General features: G+C 36.4%; 1 protein-coding gene across 2 annotated transcripts in view; it reads left to right on the forward strand.

The window, feature by feature from the left end:
- Window positions 1-25,020, forward strand: part of HLCS (holocarboxylase synthetase) — a 121,830-nt gene extending 96,810 nt beyond the window's left edge. For both annotated transcript variants that reach the window (XM_062001158.1, XM_062001168.1), the window contains exons 7-11: window positions 12,194-12,261; window positions 13,246-13,406; window positions 16,544-16,658; window positions 20,001-20,214; window positions 20,728-25,020. In XM_062001158.1, the coding sequence (XP_061857142.1) occupies window positions 12,194-12,261; window positions 13,246-13,406; window positions 16,544-16,658; window positions 20,001-20,214; window positions 20,728-20,899 (730 nt within the window). In that variant the 3' untranslated portion in view covers window positions 20,900-25,020. The remainder of the gene's footprint in view (window positions 1-12,193; window positions 12,262-13,245; window positions 13,407-16,543; window positions 16,659-20,000; window positions 20,215-20,727) is intronic.
- Window positions 25,021-25,367: the final 347 nt, after the last annotated feature.

A 25,367-nucleotide genomic window follows, 5' to 3' on the forward strand; every position in this document is an offset into this window, starting at 1 on the left:
GTTTTTTCCTTTAATATTGCTAAAGAAAGGTAATTTGCCTGAGTTGTCATTTCTCTGTTATTGCAAGTTTTTATGAATAGACTAGAGAAAGTTTTACCAGACATAGAAGAGGAAGAGGTGAAGACTTAGATAGCACTTAATGTTCATTCCAACTCTTTGTGGCTGTGGTGTAAAATTGTGTCATGAACTGTAGCTGTCAGCATTGACCTGTTGTTAAAGTAGGGTTTTGGCTTGCTACCATACAGCTGTGGCTCATATTGCCATGAATACAAGTCTGAGTCCTGGGAGATAACCTTCTGCTGATGAGGTGGATTTTCACTTTGCACGAATGTACTAACTTTTTTTCTTCCATGTACTTATTAATTGTATTAATTTCTGACTGTTTCTGAGTTGTTTTACATAGTACCATGTATATGTCTGTTGATGCTTCCCATTTAAGACATTCTTCCCAGACCATTTTTCTCTTCCTCCAGACACAAAGGACTTATTTACTACAGACCACCCTAATGTTGTATAAAACCTTACTGTTTCATTTAAAATAAAATGCCACCATGTCTGTCTCTCAATTTCGGCTTGCTTAGTGTTAAGTACTGCTAAGAGTCATGGTATCATATAACTAATCCTCAAGTCTTCCTCATTTGCTTTCATGCTTGCTTCTATTGCATGTGATCTGAATAGTTCTACTCATTCGCTTAGTAGCCCAGAACACTTCTGCTAAGACTTCACATCTGACTCAGCTTTGGTATAACACAATTTGAGTGTCAGGGTCAGCTAACATCTGTTTCGCAGAAATTTATCAGTAAAGCTGAATGAGAGAGTTTCTTCTCTATGCCTGTATTTTGCTTTCGCTTTACAGCTAAAGAATGCACAGAAAAATTAGATGAAAGAGGACTCAGAGGTTTGTCAGAGGGTTCAGAAATTATTTATGATGGATTTCATCTATTACTCTGTGAGTACTGGTTATATATCTGATGAGCAAATACAGGAATGGCACGTCATCAAACACATCCACTGAGACCTAACAGGACTTAATGACCAGATCCTGCCTATTGAGATACTTCAACAGAATAACACTACAGTGGAGATGGAGGAGAGGGGCAAATGGCAGGGAATGAGCTATTCTACTGTTTTGGGGTTTTTCTTACAGTTGAACTACTGTTTATAATGATATGCAGTTAGAATTTGACAAATATTGTCAATATTTGGAAGCAATTCTGAAATTGGCTGAGATAATGTGCGAATGAAAGGCATTTTTTCTTTGGTGATATTTGGTATATTCAGACTTCATTGTCATTGCTCAGAAAAGTGCTAAGATGCCAAGATCCAAGAATATATTTACCTGGGGGACCTATATGGTTTCTTCTCCTCTAGTAATTGCTGCTTAAGCAGCAGACATGATCTGGATACATGATTCAGGATGGTTGTGCAGCTCTCCCCATTTGGATATGAGCTCAGAGCTTTACCTGTTCGTCCACCTCTTATGGTAAGAGGTATTTGTATATATTTTCTTGTCTTAAAATGGGCACTCCTTTGTATTTTACAGAAGTAGGAAGTTCCTGCTCTTGCATTTGCAGAATTTGAAGTAACAAGGATAGCTATGGACCCTTGAGCTTTCTCCTACTCACTCTGACAAAGAGAATCCACTGCTTCAGGATTTGAATATCAGCTAGATTTTGTGTTGGGTCTGTGGTTAAAGCCTACATTATAATGACGGTTTCTGGAGTCTACAGAGGATGCTGTGGCCAGCATAAAGAAACTTCCTTATGTTGAAATCCATTCTTAATCACCCATGAAATTAACTATTGGAATCTGCCATCAAGTTGGCACAGTCTAATAGTAGGGGTTTTAAAAATATTTAACAACATATTTGGAAACAGAACTTTTCTGTTCTTTATTTATATGTTTTTGGATGTTGGCTCTTGCATGAGAAAAGTGCTGTATGCTTTAATACTGAATTTAGAAATCTTGTTTCTGTTGGCACTGTGAGGGAGCAGCTAGTATAAGACTCCAGTACCTGATGAGAGCATTTTTTGTGTTTTAATTATTAGATGCATCAATACACAGCCAAATTAGTTCAGCTATTCTGTGTGTTTGCCTTTTTTTACTCACCATTAAAAAAACCAATCATTTTTCTGGATTACTATCTCTGACATGGTCTGCGACTTGAAATCAGAAAAAAAGCTGAAGTATCATTAGTTCTTTCTTCAGACAGGGAACAAGAAATTGCAGAGAAATTCTATTTAGGGATGTTGAAGTGTAATGTTCAAGATTTATAACCCAGCTCAATGCTTCATTTCAAGTCAGCTAAACAATGAATAAATGCATATAGGACTTTTATGCCTTGTGAGGGTTCTATTTGGGATAACTCATGTTGCTACTCTGGCTGGTAGGCCAGATTCCTCATCTTAAAGTATGTCCCCTGTGAAGTGTTGCATGGCTTAACAATGAGAAACTACAAGTTGGATGGCAAATGTAGCTCCCTAACAGAATTTGAGGCCTCAGAGGGAAACTGAGGCATGTGAAAGTCCTGTTGTGGTACCGTGGGTAGATACATTTCAAGGTTTAAATAATTGAAAACTTTAGCATTTCCATATATTTAAAGCAATATACATTTTTATCTAGGCTGACAATACTCCCAAAATTGTAAAGTGTTTTAAAGGAATAATTACATTGTTTCAGACAAATTAATTCCTCCTTCTCTTAGAGAGAAGTGGGTTTTCTAAATCTGTATTTTCTATAAAAAATTGTTTATATGGAAAACATCTGATCAGGTCTATTAATGCCTTTAAAAAAAAAATATTCTAAACTTTACTTGCTCAACAAAGTATTTGAAATGATAATTAAAATTTTAGAGGTAAATTGCCATTTTCTAGAATTTCTTTTTTACATGGCTTTCAGTTGGACACTTTTTTAACTAAAAATACCTTTGTTTCTAGGAATTTTACAGTTAATTCTGGGCTTATTGATGTAGAAGGAATGCAGTGCTTTTGATTGCTTTTGCACAGCAAAAACGTGTTAGTAATACATTTTTCAAACATTTAATATTCCACAGTACTTAATGGAAAAAAAGACACGCAAGTAAAATAATTGTGCTTTATCCGGCAGTTTATGAAGCCATGGTATTTTTATAATAGTTGTAACACCTCAGTAAAACTATGGAGATTTGATTTAATGCCAAGTAACGTGTCAAATTACCATCTTCATGATGACGCTTGTAATGTACATTGTATAGTGTGTCCCATATCATAAAATAAGAATATGACAAGCATTTAGATCTTAACGACAAGTTCTGTGTGTATTTTTAAATTATGTGGTAGAAAAGCATTTGGAAATTTTAAAATTGAGGCTCGGATCAGATTGGCCAAGGAAAATGGTGGTAATAAAGAAATTTGCATGAAATTTTAGTTATTTGTTTTTCATATTAAAAATATTTGTCAGAAAAAAAGTTAAACTAACTGACAAGTCTCCTGGAAGTAAAGTCTAATTTATAGACTACAAGTATGTTCAAGCAACGTAAAAATTTGCTACATTTTGGTTTAGTGTAGGAAAAATATTGAATGTACCTTTCTAAAGAAGAGAAAAACTAATATTATTTTTTAGTTATCATTGGGTTAGGAAAACTAGAAATTACCACATTCTTAGGTTTATAGCAACAACTACATTACCATTATCATAAACGCCCAGGGCCTAAATTGGAAGCATAATATGTGTTGCAGGCATAAAATAAAATAAATGGAAGTAAAACACGGAAGAAAATTCAAAAGCTTTTAGAGAGTATTCTTTTAACTATAAATTTCTTCTGTGATTTTAAGTGTTATTGGTTTAGATTGAAACTTTCAATAGTAAAAGGATAAAGGAAACATTGTAAATCTGAGGGAAAAAAGTGCTACTGCTAATATCTTAGGTCTTCTACCATTACTGAGCAAGGAATGGATGAGGTTTTTCTTGAATGTCCTGATTTTTTCCAGTTTGCAATGGAAACCTATGTGGAGGATTAGGAAGGACAGCTAGTTTCTGCTCACATAAAATTGGTTTTGATGTTCTCTTTAATTTACGTGATATGTCCAGTGACTTTTGTTCTACATTAACTGTAACTATTTGAGTGGATACTTGGGAATAACTTCATCACTTGTCTGGTGGAAAGTGGCAACTATTTAACACCCTCTGTGACTTAAGACAGGAAATAAAGTGCTGTCTTAGTAAATTACAGAGACATTTTCATAAGGAAATGTAATTACCCAGGCTAGAAGTTGGCCAGAATATGAAGTTAAAATCACTGTGAATGCAAAAATTTCTGTTTGCTATTTAATCTGAGAGATGACTTTAAGTAATAGTGGATGAAGTCAGAGTCACAATGGATTACTTTTGAAATCCTAATGCATGTGATGCTTCACACTATAAATTAGAGAATCCAGTACTTATTTAAAATAGATTTGCCACCTTACTAAAATGCTGGGGTTTTTTTCTGTACTGAATGGGATTACTTATAGCTTTCCCACTCAAGACAGTGACAGAACTGGTACACTCTTATAGAAGTATAGAATAGTTTGGGTTGGTAGGGACTTTTAATGGTCATCTAGTCCAACTCTTCTGCTGTGAGCAGGGACATCTTGAACTAGATCAGTTTGTGCAGAGCCCCAACTAACCTGACCTCAAATTTTTCCATGAATGGAGTATCTACCACCTCTCTGAGTAATGTGTTCCAGTGTTTCACTACTCTGGTAAAAAAGTCTTACTTATATCTAGTAAATCTACCATCTTTTCATTTAAAATTGTTACCCATTGTCCTATTGCAACAGGCCCTACTAAAGAGTCTGTCCTTATCTTAGAAATCTCCGTTAAGTGTTGGAAGGCTGCTCTAAGTTGTCCCTGGAGCCTTCTCTTCTCCAGGCTGAGCAATCCCAACTTTCTCAGCCTGTCCTCATAGAAGAGGTGTTCCATCCCTCTGATCATTTTTACAGCCCTCTTCTGGATTTGCTCTAACAAGTCCATGCCTTTTCTTTGAGAGCTCCAGACCTGGATGCAGTACTGCAGTTGGGGTCTCACAAGAGTGGAATAGAGGAGGATCACCTCTCTCAACCTGCTGGCAATGCTGCTTTTAATGTAGCTCAGGATACAATTGGCTTTCTGGGCTGCCAACTCATGTCCAATTTTCCATCTGCCAGAACCCCCAAGTCTTCCGCAGGGCTGCTCTCAATCCATTTATCCCCCATCCTCTATTGAAACCTGAGGTTTCCCCGACCCAGGGGCAGGACCTTGCACTCAGCCTTGTTGAACCTCACGAGATTCAAATGGATCTGCTTCTCAAGCTTGTGAATCTAATGAAATGTGATGAAATTATTGTTGAAGACGACATCAATACAAGCTGTGTTTATCTGTATAGTTTAGACTTTTTATAGCATCTGCACTCTGCTTTACTTTGGGAAAGAGTGTTTAGATCTGTGTTTAATCAATTCATTTATAACTTTTTGTTTCACTCCGATGAGCCGATTCTTAATGTGTTATGATAAATATATTTCACTGTATTCCAGTAATTATTCTGTTTCTAAAATCTTGACACAGGAGTTTAATTTTTTAATGAAATCTCTTTCACTTCTGTTTGTCCTGTGTTAACTTTTCAGTATAGTTCAGGTAGCTTTCTCAAATAAAAAAAGGTCATGAGTTGAAAAGATCACTTATTATAGGGCAAAAAAAATTTGTTCAAAACAGTAGAGGTATTTGCTTTTCATATTAAAAATTGAAACTACTTAAACTCCTAAACGTTCCTCACATCTCCTTTGGAAACTCCCTTCTTTACTGTAACCCTGTGGTCTTGATGATATTCACAGAGAAGCTGATTTTCTGAATAAAGAAGTTCTTTAAGTTTTCAGTTTTGGAATGGTACCAGTATGTCTGAACCCAGGTTTCAAATTTTACTGGCATTTTGTTGGCAAACCCAATTTTTTGCAGTCCTTTCTTATTTGGGTATGTTTCCTGACACCTTTGGCTGTATGGTACTGTGTTTTAAAATTCTTTTTCTCTTTTTAAGAGGAAAAGCCTATAAACACATACAAAGGACTAATTATAAAATATCTGGTATAAAAATAGAGAGACAAGAAAATGACCAGCTGAAAAATGCAGTGAGCAGAAAAAAAATGAGCATTTAATGGTAAAGTTTTGTCCTGCCTGTTCAGCAGGCCTAATTCTCAAAGCAATTCCACAGGCAAAGCATGCACTATTCTGAGGCCATAAGACAGTAATTTAAATCAAGCATAAGTAAGAAAGAGGTGATTTAGTCTTCCCTTCTGTCCACTGGCCTCTTTTACTGTTACTTCCCTTTTGCCAACAGCAGTGTTCATTATGGTGAGCCAGATTAGAACACTGATCCAGTCTTCCCGTATACTGTAGTTTTGCTGAAACTATATTGTTATTAGTGCACTGCTCTCAAAGACTAACCAACTAGCCAGGTTGCTAACCTACAAGTTGCTAACCTGTGTCGTTCATATATCAATAGATTATTCCTTGCAGAAAATGTCATGACTAGTGTAGGACAACATTGTTTTTGTAGTATTTAATCTTAGAATGGATAAAATTAATAGGACATAAAATTAATAGGACAATGTGATTTTTGTAGTATTATTGAAGTAAGGTACAAAAACTAACAGCCCAAGGTTAGACTGTTTTCTTGAAGTCTGGCACACTGAAATCCCTTAATGCTTTTCCTCACTGATGTAAGACGTTATCTAAGGAGTTCAAAGAGGATCCGACTCTAATTGGTGCTTTCTCTACTAACATTGCTGTAGGGAAACCTGCAATGAAAGAAGCTATGAATTTTTGCAGTAGAACAGAAAAGTACATTCATGAAATGGTGTATTCTGGCACATATTTTGTCAGAAATACTCCACAGATTCTCTGGGCATCCAATTCTAGCGCTTAGTTACCCTCATAATTCAGTGTTATTTGCAAACTGATAAATCATGGAATCATAGAATCATAGGAGTTGAAAGGGACCTTTAGAGATCATCTAGTCCAACCCCCCTGCAGAGGCAGGTTCACCTAGATCAGGTCGCATAGGAACATGTCCAGGTGGGTCTTGAAGACCTCCAAGGAAGGAGACTCCACAGCCTCCCTGGGCAGCCTGTGCCAGGGCTCCCTCACCTGAACAGTGAAATAGTATTTCTTATGTTTAAATGGAACTTTTAATGTTCCAGCTTCATCCCATTACCCCTTATCCTGTTGCTAGAATAAAGGTATGTCCCAACCTCCTGACATCCACCATTTAGATACTTATAAATATTAATGAGGTTCCCCCTCAGTCTCCTCTAGACTAAACAGCCCTAGTTCCTGCAGCCTTTCCTCATAAGGAAGATGCTCCAGTCCATAAAAGTTCATGCCATTTCCTCCTATAGGTTGTTGTTAAAGGTATTAAGATATTAAATAGAATAGGTCTCAGGATAAACCCCTGAAGAACTGCAGTTGTATCCAGCCTACAAGTAGAGTATAAGCCATTACTTTTCAATTGAAACACTTTCTGCTCATCTGGTGATGTATGCATCCATCTAGACCACAATGGCCACTGGATACACGGATACTGTGAAAGATCGGCTTGAAGATGCTTGCAACATTTGCCCTTCTTCTTCCATCTGGGGCTCCCCCTGATCTCCATGACCATGATGATAGAAAATAGCCTTGATGTGCCAGCAGTAAGCTCCCTCAGTCCTCTCAGATGCATCCCATCTGCTCTCACAGGCTTGTATATGTCAAGATTTATCAAGAAATTTACGAGATCAATCCTTTTCTACTATTGTTATTGTTGAACCCTGCTTGTATATGTATAAAAGCCTGAGAGACCATGTTGGTGAAGACTAGGCCAAAGAATGCATTGAGTAACTCAGCCTTATACCTATCCACTCTGCTTTTGCTTCAGTCAGCTGCAAACCCACATTTTCCTTGTTTATTCTTATCATGTATCAGTAGAAGTTCTTGTTGCTATGTTTCTACTCTACTATGGTTGAGCTTCAGCATTCCTATAATCATCTTTACCTGTCTAGCCAGTGTTTCTGCATTTCTCCTTTGTCACATTTCTCCTTATTTCAGTCTCTTCTGTACATTCTTTTTAAAGTCGTGAATTCCATTATTATCCAAAACAGACCCATTGTTCTTCTACTTATTTTCCTCAGGATTTTGGTAGACCATTATTTTGTGAGAGGTTGTCTTTAAAGCCCAGGTCTGGTGAGCTCCCTTGCACTTCAGAGCTGCCTCTCGTAAGATCCCATCCATCAAGTCCCCGAATAAACTGAAACTTGCTCTCATGAAGTCAAGGGTTTATACTCTGTTATCTACCTTCATTTTTCTTCTCAGGATACTGAACAGCATTGATTCATGATTGCGATGACCAAAACTGCCACAGATTACCACTTCCCCAATTAACTGCCTGTGTTTGTAGCAGATGGAGTAAATCACTCCAGTTAGTCATCTGATATTTGTATTAAGAGCTTGTCCCTAGCATCTCCCACAAATTGGCTGTATTTTTTGCATCCCACTTTCTTGCATTTTAGTAGGTATGAGGATATTGGGGTCTTCCATAGGAATCAGGATGTGTGATCTGCAGACATCCACAAGTAGCCCAAAAATAGTTTTTCCACTTTGTCCTTCTGATTATAGAATCACAGTATCTTACTAGGTGGTTTGTCTCCCACCATGAGGTCATTCTTGCTGCCTTTTCCCCTGATCATGGTCCACCAGCTCTCAGTCTACTGCTTGTTTTACCAAAGACCTTCATATCTTTAAACTCTTTAAGGTATTCAAGTTCTCATGGTAACAAGTTTCCAGGTAGAAAAGAAAAACCTAGACCAGTGCTGCCAACAAGGAGTCAGCTGCCTGGACTTGAGTTACGTACTCTGCTTGGTCAGCATACTCACTCTCAGGCCATTCAGTGACTATAATCAAGACACCGCATCAAGCATTTAAGGGCTATGAAAAGGAGATAGAGGGCAATGGAGGAGAATTTAGGAAACATATTAGTAGGCACACTGCTCATTTTCAAATGAACATAATGGACAGGAACAGTGGTTTTGAAGTAGTAAAGCTAGTGTTCATGTCATATTTTTGTGCAAAATAATACAATAAACTGGTCAAAAAACATATTCCATTTGACTAAAAAGTTAAAGGGTTGGTTTTTGATGGTGCTTTTATAATACTCTGTAAGTAAACTATTTCACAGTGAGATTTTCAGATAAGGAACTTGAAGTGGAGGAAGAAACCTGTTCATAACTTACCCTCTTGTGCCCAGGTATTTTAACATCTGGAATGTAATGCTGCCTGTTGCAATACCTCTGCAATACTGTAACACAGCAGGATGCATTAATGAGAGTTTCAATCTTAAACCCACAACATCAATGAAATTTATAGTTGTCAGGCCATTAAAATTATTCAAACACAGTTTTTGTGGTTTCAATTCCCATTTTACATTCGTGTAGGAAGAAAAGTCATTGTGTTGACTAGCCATGAAGACAGAGTCCTCCTTAGACTTGAAATTTCTATAAAACAATTAAGTATTTTTATATACTCTTGACAGCATTCATAGTGTGCAATACAGGGCAGGGAGAGGGTATTTGTATAAAAAGATGTGATATATTTAGAACTGCTAGAATATCTCTTAATATTTCATCTAGTTAAAATTCTTGGATACCAAAAATGTTTTGCTCGCGTTTTGGAAAATGCCACGCAAATGTTCAAAGCAGAAAAGAAACCTTTACATAGAATTCTAGTGTCATCTTCTATGTTCATATAGGTACCATCTGATAGTCTTCCTGATAGGTAAATTTGTCTTCATATCCTTCATGTTTCTCTACTTTTGTATGCATATGTAGTCTTTTGGCTTAATATGTAGAGCAAGTTAGTAAAAGAGCACAAAAAAAGAACAGAGAATTTCTAGAAGGAAAAAAAATTCAGGGAGAAAATGTGGTGAGCACTGTTGTTAAGTTACTCTGCAGAAAAATAGGATCATTAAATCTGCAACTGATTAAGTTGAAAGAAGGGAAGTCAATATGTAAAAAAGTGCACGTACACTTACTCTTTCTGGTAAGGAAAATCCAAGTTGTTTCTCCCAGAAAAAAAATCCAAACAAGTACACACAATTTACAAAGCTCTGAAGTTTGAGAGTGGCAGGGTGAGGGCAGTCATGTGGGTTTTTAACTCTCATAGGCTTCATGGTAATTCCGGCACGATATTCAGGAAGCAGTAAAAATAAATCTTATCTATCTTTTGCTGTATCAATCTGGGCATTAACAACTTCCCAATGTTGTGTCCGTTAAAGAATTTCTTCATAGCCCTTAAAAGTACAAACACGGTCTCTGCATTTAATATGTTATTACCTGCTGCCAAGCCTCTAATAGCTACATTCATATGTTCTGTTAATCATATGTCTTTGTTCTAGAAGTCTATGTTTTGGATTCATAATTAATTTTTATTTCCTGCTCTGATTATTTTCCTTCCATTATGGTAACACATGACCTTTCTTTTTTTCCTATTTTAAAAGAAATATGTGAATTGAGAAGAAACAGAAATTGGTGTATTTCAACAAAGCCTGCTATCTCTTCCTAACAGTGTTTCCAAATTTAAATTGCATTTTTGTATTTCAAAACCATGAAATTGGTATTGTAATTGAAATCACATTGTTCCCAGAAGCTGAAGCTTCATGAGCCACAGAGGATTTTCCTCTAGGTCCCAGCATTGAGTATATTTTTTATGTAAAAGGTTGGTGGTAGATAGGTGAACCTAGTCTCAGTGTGAAATCCATAGAGTACAAAGGAAAGAATTTTCAAAGTGTATTCCAAGTGAACTGGAAGAGGACTGGCAAAGAGATCTTCTGGCTATTTCTGTTCAACAATGTATCAGGGGCCATATGGCAAATATTGTGGAGCCCATTACAGCTTCTGTCAGTTTGGATTCTAATATCTTTAATTAGCGAAGGCATTTGCAGTCCAGACTTTTCTTGGATTCTCTAATAACCTCCCATGTTGATCATCATGAAGTCAAGTCAGCCATTTGAAAAACACTAAGAAACTTAGTGATCATATTTGCATTTGCTACTGATACAGCCCTAGGAGTTACTGTTCAACCTGCAAAGCAGAAGGCATGGATAATTCTTTAGTTTGTCACCCATCTAAAGATGTGTGTCTGGGTGGCAGGGGTACACTTATGCTTGCAGCTGGTCTTTGCTGCCCATGGATACTTGCTTGAATCTAGAACTTGAAACAGCTTTCATATATATCTGCAATTCAGAGGAAATAACTTTGAATTATGCTGTCTGATGATTTATCTCCAGGACAATATTGCTTTTATATGAATGAACAATGTAATATTTGTGCCCATGTTAGAAGTAGATTTGTAAGTTATACATAAGTTTCTGGATTTACTTTGCTGGCAACATCTTGAGTATCTGTTTTATCTGTTAAATAACTCTTCCTGAAAATGTTAAATGGAGGAGGATCATAGTACAGTTCAGATCTGGTTTAAAGTGGCTGGAACGAAGTTCTCACAGTAGTTTTTTTCTTCTTTTTCTAAGTCTAACATTGACTCATTTGGTGGTGTTAAAGTGCACTTTCTACTTATCCCCAGAGGAAAGTTAGTATTCTTTTAAGTGAAACTATTTTAAAAGCCGAACACAAGTCTAAAATAAGCCAGTGTTCTCTAGAGTTCTCAGAAGGTGTAGATTTATTTACTGTAGTTAAATCATAATTAGTTCTCAGGGGATAGTGTATCTTTTAAACTGCTTTATTGCCACCATATTGGTTTTCTAAATAATCAGAAACTGCTGCTCATATTCTGTAGTATGAACAAAAAATTGCTCTAAGTAGAAACAAATGTCTAGAATCGCTAGTTGTCACTTACTGAAGATAGTGACATGCAAAAAAATAAACATTTCAAGCAAACATGAATAAATGCAAAACGTATGTTATCAGAAGACACCTTATATGAACTACAGCTATAACTTTTTCCAGTGTAATAGATATAGTAATGTTTTATGTTAATCTTTTTTTTTAATATTCTAATGCTTTCTGACTAAGAAAAAATGTTAACTGAAAATACATAAATGGTAGTGCAATGTTAACATAAAATATTACCTGATATTTAAGCCTAGATTTTCATGAATGTAGCTTAGTGTTCCAGCTGATAAGCATGGGTTGTTTTTTTTTTCCCTAATTGGCAGATTAATATTCGAGTTGCCTGAGGAGATGGGTTTAATAGCGGTTGCTGTTCGACAAACACAAGGGAAAGGTAAGTTTCATTTTAATGCTATTAAATGTGTATTAAACATTTTAAGTTGGACATTTTAATACCACCTAGCTGCCTTAAAGATACTTTATGTGCATCTTTTATATAGAATCTATAGAATAATCATGTCTTCTTCTGCTCCAGCTTGAACTCAAACCCAAAGTTAATAGAGACCAAAGTAAACATTTTCAGGATGTTTGGTGGCTTTTGCAGAAATGATTTAGTGGTCTTCTAATTTGTGCCAAAAAGTCTCCCTAGTTGTGGAAACTGCTATCACTACATTTAGTGTAATACAAGTCAGATTTCCAAATTACAACTACTTTTTGACTTAACTGGAACAAAACTGGGTTTTGACTTACTCTGAGGTAGAGGTTTCTTGAATCTGCAGGACCTGCCCAAACTGTCATGTGGGTTTTCAGTCTTTTGCAGATAAATATAAACAAGTTCTGTCTCTTCCCCAGGAGGGTTCTAGCACTGAATTAAAAGCTATGTTGATTTTATTATAACATAGTACCCAGCCTAATAAGCTCTTCTGAGCATACATCAACATGAAGATGGTTACCGGACTTTTGTTACAGATCTAGAAGTGTCAAGTTGATTCACAATGTGGTTCCTAGTTGCATGCAGAACATCTTCACAAATACAAATACTGTTAAACAAAGAAAGATTTTCGAGATGTGTATATTACCAGATACCAGGAGAATCCTGGAAACAAGTCCTTTGGGATATTCTAGGAAACTGAGTAGCAGCACACACATTAGACTACCTGCTGAGTTGTTTTAAGAAAAACCTTTGCACTTTAGCCATTTTTATTTCAAAATTAGTTTGGGAACTAAATTACAGGACATGTGGTAGATTCTCAGAAGGATGATATTCTCTTTTGTAGCTGTCTACATCAACAAAGTGATCTTTTTAATGAATATTTTGAATATTAATGATTTTTTCTTCTTAAGTTGAAGTTAGCTTTTTTTTTATCTCCTTCCCCAGGACGTGGTGGAAATGTTTGGCTCAGTCCCTTGGGCTGTGCATTATCCACTTTACATATCGCCATTCCTCTACATTCCAACCTGGGCCAGAGAATTCCTTTTATTCAACACCTGGTATCCTTGGCAGTGGTAGAGTCAGTTAGATCAATACCAGGATATGAGGTATGTCATTCTAATTTATCTCGTAATTCTTGTTTCCATTTTCATTAAATTCGGGTTTTAACTATATCTTCTGTGTGTAGAATGTCTAAATACATAATATAGTATAGTGGTAAACGTAGCCTTCATATATGCAGGATTATTTATGTTTTAAGAAATCTAGTATACGTATGATGAATACTGTCTTTTACTCAACTGATTAAGTATACTACACTCATTTCACTTGTAATCTTACGAAACTTAAGACTTCAGTCTTCAACAGTAAAGGTCAATTTTGTTTGTCTAACAATTGAGTTAATTTGTTTTGATTGTCAGGATTTGGGAAAGAGGGAGAAGGGAAAAATGAACAAAACTGACAAATCCTTTTCTGCTTTTTTTGTTGATGCTGTTTCAGTAGTCACTTTATCCCTTTTAAAGGATTTTTCCAACCCTTGTTTAAGGTTGAAAACTAATTTCTAAAGCAAGAACTTAGGAGTATTGCTCTCAAGAGGGAATCAAGTGTCCTGTCATCAGTATTAAAATGAAGAACCAGTCTTCTTCATCACCTCATATATCTCCTTTTTAATGTTACCATTTCCTAATATTTGCTAACTATAAAACTTTGGTATTTTACAGAAGTAGTTAACTAAAGCATATGTTTCCTATATTACAGAAAATCAATGACTTATACACATTTACACATGAACTTTATTATAGTGGCACCCAGTAGCTTTGCTGTAGTTTAGGGTCTGTCAGCCTTTCTATTAAACCCTTTTAACTTCAGTGCTTCATAACCTGACTATAAAAACAAAATGCTTCAGGCTAAAATTTGCAATATATAAAATATTCAGGTAGAGTGAATAATTTAACCATTTGTAATAGAAAGGACAAGAGTTGGTTTTATAAAATATGAGTCTGTCTGGGGAGGGAGTTAATTTATGAATGAAAGTGACTTTTCTTGTGTATGCCTACTCTGGTATACTATGGCATTTATTATTTTATTCCATTCAAGAGGAAAAAGGTGACTGAAGTACTAAATAGAAATATAAAACCAGTATGTATCATTAATACAGGTACTGTACATAGCACATGGACTGTACATAACACATGTACAGTACATAGCTTGCTATGACCAAGAGAAAGCTACTGAGTCTCTTGGATAGTACATCCACCTTTAGGCAATGGGTGAAATTCATGTTAAGCATCTGCACTCAAATATGTTAAAGCAAGGAAAGCCAAAGATTTATCAGAAAATCAATGCTTACGTTTCCCCTTTGGACTTAGATAGCATAGGGTTTTTCTTCATGTCAGATGAACAGCCATGCCATGCAAACTGCAGTAGCTGCAAACAACAGTCTAATCTGTAGATGAGGTTTCATTCTCTCCTCCAAATTTCCATACTGCTGTGGGCGTATGTCAGAATCTTAGTAATAGTTTAACATACTTTAATTTCTTTCACTATGCTCAAAGTCCCTTTCTGGATTTCCATTAAAAAATCTGAAAGACCTATGTCTCAATTTACCAGCCAGTCATAATTTTCAGCGTTGCCATGAATATTGACTGTACTCACCAGGCAGTAACTGAGACCTTTGTTATGGGTTCTCACAGAGAAAATCTGGCTGCTCAGTTGGAAGTTTTACTGTCAAATGTTAGTGCTGCAAATGCAAATGGGCCCTATATCAAAAGAATGCTTTGCTTTCCCACTCTGAGAACAACAGACATTTCTCTCTAGTAAACTAAGATAAGAACATGCTCATTTAAAATGTATTTTATGCCACCCATTGTTGCTTTGACATACAGATAGTTGTGCTGTACTTTGTAACTCCATTTTGTGGCAAAATCTCTGCTAGATAGTTTATACCATGGGAATACCAGGTTGCCATAATGTCCTCGTTGTTTGTTGTCACTTCAGTTGCAGATATAGTGTCTGCTGTCTTACAGATGTATGTTTTCGTTTAGGAAGATCTACTGAATAGCTCTTTGGAATATCTCTTAACACTGATAATACTTTTTAATTATGTCATACTTCACATCTCACAAGAGTCTTCTATAAATCTTTTCTATAAATCTTCTATAAATCTTTTAAAGAGTCAAATTGTTTTCCATAATGAATATGAATTGGTAATACTCTCTCTTAGAATGCTTTGATAGCAAAATCAGGTAGTATTTCCTGTCAATGTATGTGTAATGGAGTCCTCTCTGGCCTTTAAATCTGTCAGGAAACTAGACACAGACCCAGGTGCAGTTTTCACACATCCTGTAAGTGATTTCATAATCTACAATAGGAGGGAATGCAACTCTTGTAGTCTTGGAGCACCACCCATAATTTGCCTCTGGGGATACAGTCATATGCAGTTTTTCAAACTACAGGAAGCACATTTACTTTCTTTTTGTGTTTAAGTAGCCAGTGCAAAGTTCAGTTCAGTTCTGTGGTTTCAACAAAAACTTCTCTATTGCACTATAATGATGTCACACAGCACAGTTTGTGTTTTCAGCTTCATAGTGCTCCTTGAGCATAGATGCCAAAAGCATGAATGTATTTAGAACATTACTGAAGTATTTGCATAGTTGTGAACTGGAATTTCTCCTGTCTGCTAAATTTCCTTTCTGAAATTCAAGATGTCATTGTCTCCTTGTCTAGTTTCTGCAAGGATCCGCAAATACAGTGTTGCTGTTATTGTGGGCTTACCCGGGTTGTTTATCAGCAGTGAGCTGCAGTGGCTGCCACAGTTTGCATCCTTCTTGAATAGATCTTTTAAATCTTTGAAAGGGACTCATGAAGGAAGGAAATTAATTCTATAAAACCTCCAAATTTTGAGACTGAAAACCTTTAGTGTCTTCAGTCCTCCTTGTGGTTGCCCTAAGCCTTTATTATCTGTCATAATTTTGTGGGTTTTTTGGTTTGTTTTTTTTAATAAATAGATACTTTTCTCTGACTGCTTCCAACCTCCTTAGCAAACCATGTAACCATGTTACTATGACTTTTTTAGTAACATTTGTGGAGCATTTAAATAGGTTCTCATTATGGAGAGCAGTTGATAGGATCACATTCATTGTGCCAAAGAGGTAAAGTGTAGAATATGGAGTGATGAATAAGCTGTGTCTTTATAATCTGTATTGAAGAGCAAAATGTTTCTAAATGTATGATTTTGTTTCTTTAGGATATTGATCTGCGAGTAAAATGGCCAAATGATATTTACTACAGTGATCTTATGAAGATTGGTGGAGTTCTGGTAAACTCTACACTTATTGAAACAACATTTCATATACTTATTGGTAAATATCTATTTTCAAGCTTTTCTATACTGTTGTCTTCTGAAGAAATTTGTTATTAATGTCTTTATGAGTTCAAATGATAAGGACAAGAACAAACAATGGCAGCAGGTATAGGGAAATAAAGCATAATATTAAATCCAAAAGAAACACAAAAAGTAAACTTTTTCATTCTTACATTTTTAATAATTCCATATGATATTGACAAGGAAACAGAAATGCAAGCATCTGGGCTGATGTAGTGGAGTTCAAAGGAAGAACATTACAAGAGAGAGAGAAAATGTCCACCTTGCTCTATTGCTAAACTGGTAGAATATACTGAAAAATTTATTCCTTTCTTATTTCTTTTTTTTTTTGTAACCTGGCAAATAGCTAAATAAAGAACATGCCTTTTCAATCCAAAGAAAAAGAACTACCTGCACATAGTAATGTTTTAATTTCTTCTTTCATCCTGTTAAAATTTGTGACTTTTTTTTTTTGACTGCTTTCTAGAAACCAGAATATTGCTAGTGAAGCAGCAGCAAAGTAATGATTTGAAAGCTTAATCACTTTCTTCAGTTCTCTCAAAAAGTAAAATTTGCAAAGTAGTTGGGAAGGCTGCATCAGGGAACAAAGCGTGGCAATCTGTGTATTCAATTTCAAGACAAACAGTCTACCTGGAAAGCTGATTCCAAAACAATAGCAAATAATGGCCAATCTGAAAAAAGACTTTTCTAGCAAGTGCCAGTGCTGTAACAGGGGAAAGCATTTAGGTGCACAAATACATGTTGAGATGTTTTTAGCATTTCAAGTCTGATAATCATCCTGCTATTTGTTGAGGAAACTTTTTCCACTAACCAACAACAGCACATATCTGTCAGACGTGCTTAGAAACCTGCCAGCAGAGCTCTAGGTTCTGGTTCCAAAAATAATTAGCTCTGCTATGTCTAAAAAATTAAAGTTCCTTACTGAGTCTAAATGGTTAAAGAAAATGATAACATTTGTTTATGTTTGAAGGTAGCATAGTAGATGAGTATCTTGCAAAGAGAGGATGGGCATGATATCATTTCTGTCAAGGTGCTGTAAATTTTAAGGTGCTAACAGGCAAACCAGTTGAAGTAGTCATCTATGAATAGCCCAGATAATAAATTTTCTATTTGTATATATTCCCTCTGATGTCCATAAGAGTCATGGTGGTTATAGGTCTGAGATATATACAAGGATGTACATTTTCATCAACTTTTTTTAATCTGGAAGCTTCTAAGATTGAAGCTTACTTGCCACATACTAATCCATGTGTCTTTTCCATCACTTCAGTGATGTACATCACCGAGAGTAGTGGGAATGACATCTCATTGACATCTAACTTCTTACATTAGTAGCAGCAATGAGATCAAACTTCCACAACAGTAAAGACAAGCCAAATGCATCATCCCCTTTCTACGTCATCAGGATTCTTACCTAGACCTTATTGTTTACCTGGCACTCATGAAGAGTATCCTGTGTATGAGGGTAATGATCAAAATCAATGAATCTATATGGCTTTACTGCTCTGAGAAGTACCTCAGAACAATAAGGCAAAAGACAAACCTGGCTTCTCACCTGTAATTGTGTGCTCGAGGCCTCACAGATGATTCAGCTTACATTGATAATTTTAAACATGTTTTTAAATTATTTTTTTCTTAAGAACTTAATTGTTGCAATAATTTTGGAAGAAGAGTTATGCAGAAGAATATATTTCATTAATGTAAGGGCCAGATTCAGAACAGACGTAGGTAGCCAAACACAAGTGGAATGCAAGGCACGGCCAATGTGCCTGCAAAAGCTCTGTCTGCCTCTCTGTGCAGCTAAGGCACGTCTGAACAGTGCACAGATGCTGAAGACAGGGCTAGCTGTAGAACTGGAAGATGTATTAGCCACATCAGCACACTGCAAAATCAGTGCTAAATGTTGATTTTTCACTCTTCTCGCATGGGCAATGCAGAGATGCCCTAAGAGTCCTGAGCACCTAGTATTTTTCAAATAGCTGGCTACATTTTTGCCACCACATTTATTACCAGATGCTTCTGCCTCAATTGAGCTGATCTTCTCAGTATGTCTCTCATGCCTGCTTTGATTTTTGGATTGCTAAGTAGTGATCTCCATACATAGAAGCCTGAGTGCCCTGAGCCTGCAAGATGGTCTCCAAGGCCAGGTACCGTGACTGTACCGATCACAGCTTAGTGATCACAACCACTCTGTATTCACTTGTACTGTGTTTGAGTGTAGATTTGCTGACATGACACATTATATTTTCCAGTTCGTTTTCCTTTATCTTTTTCTGAAAACACATTTTGCCTCATTCCCATATGATTTGTGTATTAGTGTTGGTGTCACTGTGGTTTTCTTTGCATACATTGTCTGACTAGTTAAAAGTCAAAAACTCTTTTTCACTAAAGAGATCCTTCTACTCATAGTACGAATTTCTTCCGTATATGAATAGTCTCATTAATAGCAAATTTACAAGACAGGGCATCTGGACCTTCTTGCAGATGAAGGTGTGCCATGTGTAAACCTAACTGACATCCAAAATGTCTGAGGAAAGAAAAATCCTAATTATTAGGAGAAAAAAAATAAACAGTTAATACAGTTCTTTACATCCCTCAAAGCCTGTTTCAGCAGGCTGCAAAAAAGGACCCAGGAGCCATATTTAAATAAGAAAGGCATTCTGCCAGCATTATTCCAGCTGGAGAAATCTCAGCGAGAGACTTGAGGCTTCTAAAGGACATACTATGGTAAAATAGATTAAGCAAACTGGAGTCTTATACAGCAAAGTTAAATCTGCCGGGCTTTTCAGAGTTAACCAGACAAGGCTTGTCAGCTGAGTAAAAAGGCTTAATTTTTAGAAAATGCGATTGGCTAACTGCAGTAAACAGAAAAGTCTCTTAATTAAATTTTAGAATGAAAGATAAAACTCCATTGTTAGAGTATGACTAATGATTTACTCTCAATTAGCTAATGAACTGTCAGTTTCCAGGGAGTAAAATAGTTTCTCACTTTTATGTAAATTTAACTAATGTGCAAGTTAACCCCATCTCCCTATCTATCATCGATAGGCTGGTGTGTTGCTGAAAGAGTGCACTAGATTTCCTTCTACAGTTCTGAGGAGGCAATTTAGGGCCAAGGAACAAGTGAAATCTGGACTGAGATTTGCAATTACACAAGTAGGAAAATATAAAGGTGTAAGACACTGAAGAAAAATAGCTACGGGAAACATCCTTAGAGATAATCATATCAAGGGGTTGAATAAAGTACTGTACTTTCTGGTGATAACAAAGTGTTCATATTTACAGATTCTGTCCTCTCCTTTTGGTTTGTTTTCTTCAGGCTTTGGATTTAATGTGAATAACAGCAACCCCACTATATGCATCAATGATCTCATCACAAAATTTAATAAGGAAGAGGGGACACAGTTAAAGCCTTTAACTGCAGACTGTCTTATTGCAAGGACTGTAACTGTACTAGAGAGGCTTATAGATATTTTTCAAGAGAAAGGGCCCAATGGAGTTCTTCCTCGTTACTACAAGTACTGGATACACAGGTAAATGTGATGTTTTTCTCAAACGTTCTTTTAAGAAAGTTGGAAAGAACACATGGATTTTTTTTTCTGCTATATTGCCTTAATACCAGTGAGTGAAATAAAATATACTCCCAAGTAGGATGTAGTGTTTTAAGGGAGAGTAAAAATAGCACATAGTAAACTCAATAGACTAGCACAAGTTAAAGAATGCTTCTAGGTATTTTATATGTATCATCTCAAAACAAAGTGAATTGGGAATGATTTGTTTAGCTAGTGATGAAGCTGTTTTTCTCATGTCCTTTATAACAAGAAAAACCCCCAAAACATACCATTTGGATTAAGTTCAACTCTGTTAGTTCTACAGACAGAAATTAAAGGAGGTAGAAAATGCTGTTGAAAATAATTTATCTGTAAAGAACCAGTGAAGTGGGAAATAAAAATATTCTGCTAGACATTAGTCCTCTAAGCTATTTTTAATTGTTTGTTCGGTGTCCACCAATGAATTCCTAACTGTCTGGTTCTCTGTATTTGCAGTGGTAAGCAAGTCTGTCTCCACAATGAGGAGGGCCCGCTTGCTTGGATAGTCGGGATAGATGATTACGGATTCCTTCAAGTTCATGAAGAAGGCAAGGGTGTGGAGTCTGTGCACCCAGATGGCAACTCTTTTGACATGCTGAGAAACCTCATTGTCCCAAAGTATTCATAGTCCTCAGAGCTCACAGTGCAGAGAGAGGTACTTTAGTAAATGGCACCAAGCAGCTAAACTTACTTAAAGGTGGAAAGGGTAGTTGCTAGCTAGATTTCTGATATCATTGTTCTTTAATGTGGATAACAACGACAGTTGAGGTAATTATCTCATTGCTGAAGGCCTTTATTCTTTCATATTAACTTCAAAACACATCTATGTTGCCTTCTTTTTTAAGCATCTGTTCTTTAAAAGGAGCCTGATTGCAAAGGAATACTTGGCAGTGAACAGAACTTCTCTTAATTTACACACTGTATTTGAGAAACTGAAGTGGCTATATTTTTTCTTTTTGTGTCTCTGTGTTTTTATTGTACTTTAGCCCAATGCAGTACAATATTTACATTTGTACTATTTTTTTTTAAACTAAACTCTGGTTTATGTGTTGTCTGCAGTGGAAACAGCTGACAGAGCTTGTCATATATTTCTGAATGACTGGGATTACCAATGTGTTTAAATTCAGGTCTAAGTGTAGAGCCTTGCTGGTTTGGTTCTGCTCCATGTGGACCTGTACACCAGTTTACCACCCTGTGCATTGATCTCACATCTGCAACTCTCTCATGGCTGCCTTGCATTTTTTGAGAGTTTTCTATCAGCACTTAAGAACTGTGGTTGGTTATCCAAATGGTTTGTACTCTGCTATACCTAGGTGATTGGTTCTGAGTAAATCATCTCATATCTTCTTTGAATCATAGTCATCCAAGAGGCTTTAGCCCCATAAGAATAGCCTACTGGAGCAGTGTATTGCCAAGTTGCAATCTTCTTATCCAGGTTCTTGTAGAATGCCATGTCAGGAGAGGGAAGTCCGAAATAATTTTGAATTTAATAGTAATTCTATTGTAACAGCAATGAAGTGAAGAAAAAAGAGAAAATGTCCAGCTCTTAAAATCCCTGCTGTAAACAGCTACTACGGGGAAAAAGTAAAAAAAACATGCAGTTAAGCTGTGTCCAAGTTCTCTTCCATTTTTTGTGTTGTCGTTCCCTTTCCCAAAGCCAGTCATCTGGTTTTGGTGCTAACCATGAAAAGCAAAAGGTGTAGCACCTGCTGACTTGAAAGTCGCTTGCTTTGCAGGCTGGCTGCACAGTTCTAGATTAGGTGTAACAGCTCGGTTGTGATTGGAAAGCATTGTGAAGCAGGCACATGGGAGCTTCCGGGTGATGGCAGCTTGTCAGGTTTTTTTCCTCCCCGGCAAGACGAATTTGCACCAGGAGGCTGGGTCACCACAGCACTTCAAACAGTTCTCTGCAAATGTAAAGTTTGTCATAGATATGATGTGGCCAGCTTAATTTCCTCAAGTAGGCAGCACTGCTTATTATGTTACCTTGTGCCTACCGAAAGTGGATCAGCCAAATTGGTTTCCACAAAGGGTTTTTGTCTACTAGCCAGAAATGGGGTTTTTGCGTTAAAGTTCACCTCATAAACAATATGAACATGTTAGTAGATTGTTTCAGTTACAAAGCCAAGAAGTCTTAAAACAAGGAAACTAGTCTGTAATGGTAATATAGGGTAATCCTCACATATTAGGGTTTAGGTGGTTTGGCAGCAAGTGCTAGAAATTAAGTTGTCCCTGTTACGTTTAGGATTTTATGCTTCATATCACAGTAGATTTGTCCGTGTGCTGGTTGTCCATTCCCTGCTGTTTTGTTTTCCCCCATGTTCTGCATTGTATGAGACTGCACACCAATATTTCACAGAACAGCATAGCAGAGTGTAGACAGCTGTTAAGTGGAATAGTTAAAGTGATACACATGAACACCGTTTTTTTTCCCACCAGATGCTTTCAGAACTGCTTTGGGCTGTTAATTTTTGGCAACTACCTTTATTTCAGAGTCAAGTATTGATGCATATTATAATCAAATGAAACTTGAGTCTGAGTTAATAAAGTTTAAATAAAAAGAAGGAACTATTTATATATTAATATATAAAAAATGTATGTGTGTGCATACACACTCTCACATCTTCTTTGTGCATCTTCACTTGCCTTTTCCTTTGAGCAGCTTATGAGCAACGCATGCTGCTGCAGGTCAGCTGTGGAAAACGTAGCTCTGGGACTGTTTTCCAGCCCCAAATTTTACAAAACTTTAGATCTGTACCTCAATCCAATATTTTTAGCTAAAACACTCTTTCTGTTTTGGTACTGTATGATATGCCTATAGGAAGCACCTCTGATCTCACTCAAATTCCAGTTAGACTGCTGAGTGCCTGTAGAGATTTCTTGTAACAACCAGGTCACACATCAGGTTTTGACTTGAACTGCTTCCTTAAAACATGCTGTCCCTTTACTAGTGACAAGAATGATAGGGGTAAATGATAAAACATGTTCCTCTGAAGGACAGAATGAACCTGCAGGCCTTGACTCAGCTACATTACCACAGTGTCTGGGCAGCAGGCAGATGGATTTTTTTTTTACAGTAAAATGCCGCAGTATTTCCAGGTTGCTATCATTCCTTTTGGATTTCTTCATAGCCTTCTTAATTAAAAGCTTGTTCTAGTCTCACTTTGAGTTGTGAGATTATTCTGAAAATTAATTTTTGCTTTGGAAAGAAACAGCATTTAGCTTCCTTTCCACAAATGAGTATGTGGACGGCACTGTGGGAATGTACCACTTTGCCTCTACTTTTCAGTGGCTTATTCTGTGTGCACAAAACTACCTGTTGTCTTGAGGAAACAGCCTTGAGTTGGATGAAGTATGTGTTACGAACCTGACCTTTCCTTCAGAAGAACCAAAGAACATCAGAAAGAAAATTGCCATTGTGTGGGGAACAGCTGCATTAAATCTTTCTGACCAGCACCTGTTCCTATCAGAAAGCCAGTGAACCTGCTTTCACCATACTCACCTTAAGACAGATGGAGAGCACAGCCAGTAGTCTTTTTATGCCAAACTTGGCACAGGTAGAAAGCCACAACATTTTTGTATGAAAATGTGAGTATTGTTCTTTATATAGGACAGACAAATGTGGTGTAATGCGTCTCTGGACGTGGGTGTGGAGAGAATCAGACAGCTCCAGATCCAGGAGTAATGCACTGAAAATGTTTAATTTTATTCAACTGTCTAGATTAGTAAAACACCTCTTTCATTGTGAGGCTGATGTCATAACTTTAACTATTTTCTTGATGAAGTGCTTTCAAAAAACATTTATTAGGGTGTCCATATTTCTGAGAGTTCATTTTTTTTCCCCCTCCTGCACTCTGTTATAACATTTCTCATTACACATTATAAAAATATTTGTAGAGATTGTTTATTGATAGGAAAACTTCTGCTGGGTGTGTTGGCACGTGTGTGTGTTCAGACAGAGTAAGCGGGTTCTGTCCAGGCAGCACCAAAGCTGCTTCCAAAGATTTGAAAAAGTAATAATGGACTCAACATTTAAGAGTTCAAGCGATACATCTCACTGCTAGTAAAAGGTTTTATAAGACTTCAGAGAATTTCTTAAAATATATCAAGCAGATACAATCTACTTCAAGGGCTATTACCTAGAAATAATATTGAAGCAATTTAGTTCTTTATGCTGCTGCTTCATTGTACTTTTTAAACATTTATTTATTTGCTTTTTCGAATTCAGTTGCGAGACATCAACAGCCTAAAAAAATTAGTCTCTGCAACTACTTTGGAATATACAGTAGCCATAGAAAAAAAAAATAAAATTGAAGTACGGCTTAATATCTGTCATGAAAAAGATTTGTGCCGCAAAGACCTGATTCCTCGGGGTAACCGGTTTGATAAAAGCATTTGCATGCACGAGTTGCTGCAGCGATGCACCACACTGATCAGACACCAAAGAAATTAAATCTGGACTGAGGAAATAACAGAGGTCAAAAAATGCTGGCGCGCTTCTGGCTGCGGTCATGTAACACACAATTGAGAGAAAAGAACCACAGGGAGGAATTGTAAACTGACATCGTGTTGGAGTATCTTGCATTAGCGCCTTTCATTAGTGATTCTGTGGTATTTGCAGTTCCTCAAGAGTCTGTCTATAAAATGCAGCATGGCTAAAATTCAGTAAATTTTATAAATCTTTCCACTTTATAGTGCATTATCTGTCAAACATATTACATATTACAATTGAAATAAATTTTCAGATATACAATGTTGTTCTTTGTGAAACCCTGTGTTTTGTAATAATAAAAAAGAAGCCCAGCTCACTTTTCCTTTCGCTACAGGATTTTATTAACATTTTAACAGTTTTCTTTTAACATAATAAATAAGCAAAAATGCTTTACATTTTTAGGGAATACATGTATAATTCTGAGCATTAATAGGTTGTTTGTTTTGCGTGCTTTTTCACCTACATTTGCCAAATAGCTTTTATCTGCATCATATAAAAAAGCAAAATCTAATGTTCAGGAAAAGAATGGAATAATAAAATTTCCTCTATGTTGTTTCTGAAGTACGACTGAAAATGTTGAAAAAATACTTGGTGTCCTGCTTTG

The sequence above is a fragment of the Colius striatus genome, chromosome 1 (assembly GCF_028858725.1).
Source record: "Colius striatus isolate bColStr4 chromosome 1, bColStr4.1.hap1, whole genome shotgun sequence".
Taxonomy (NCBI): Eukaryota; Metazoa; Chordata; class Aves; order Coliiformes; family Coliidae; genus Colius; species Colius striatus.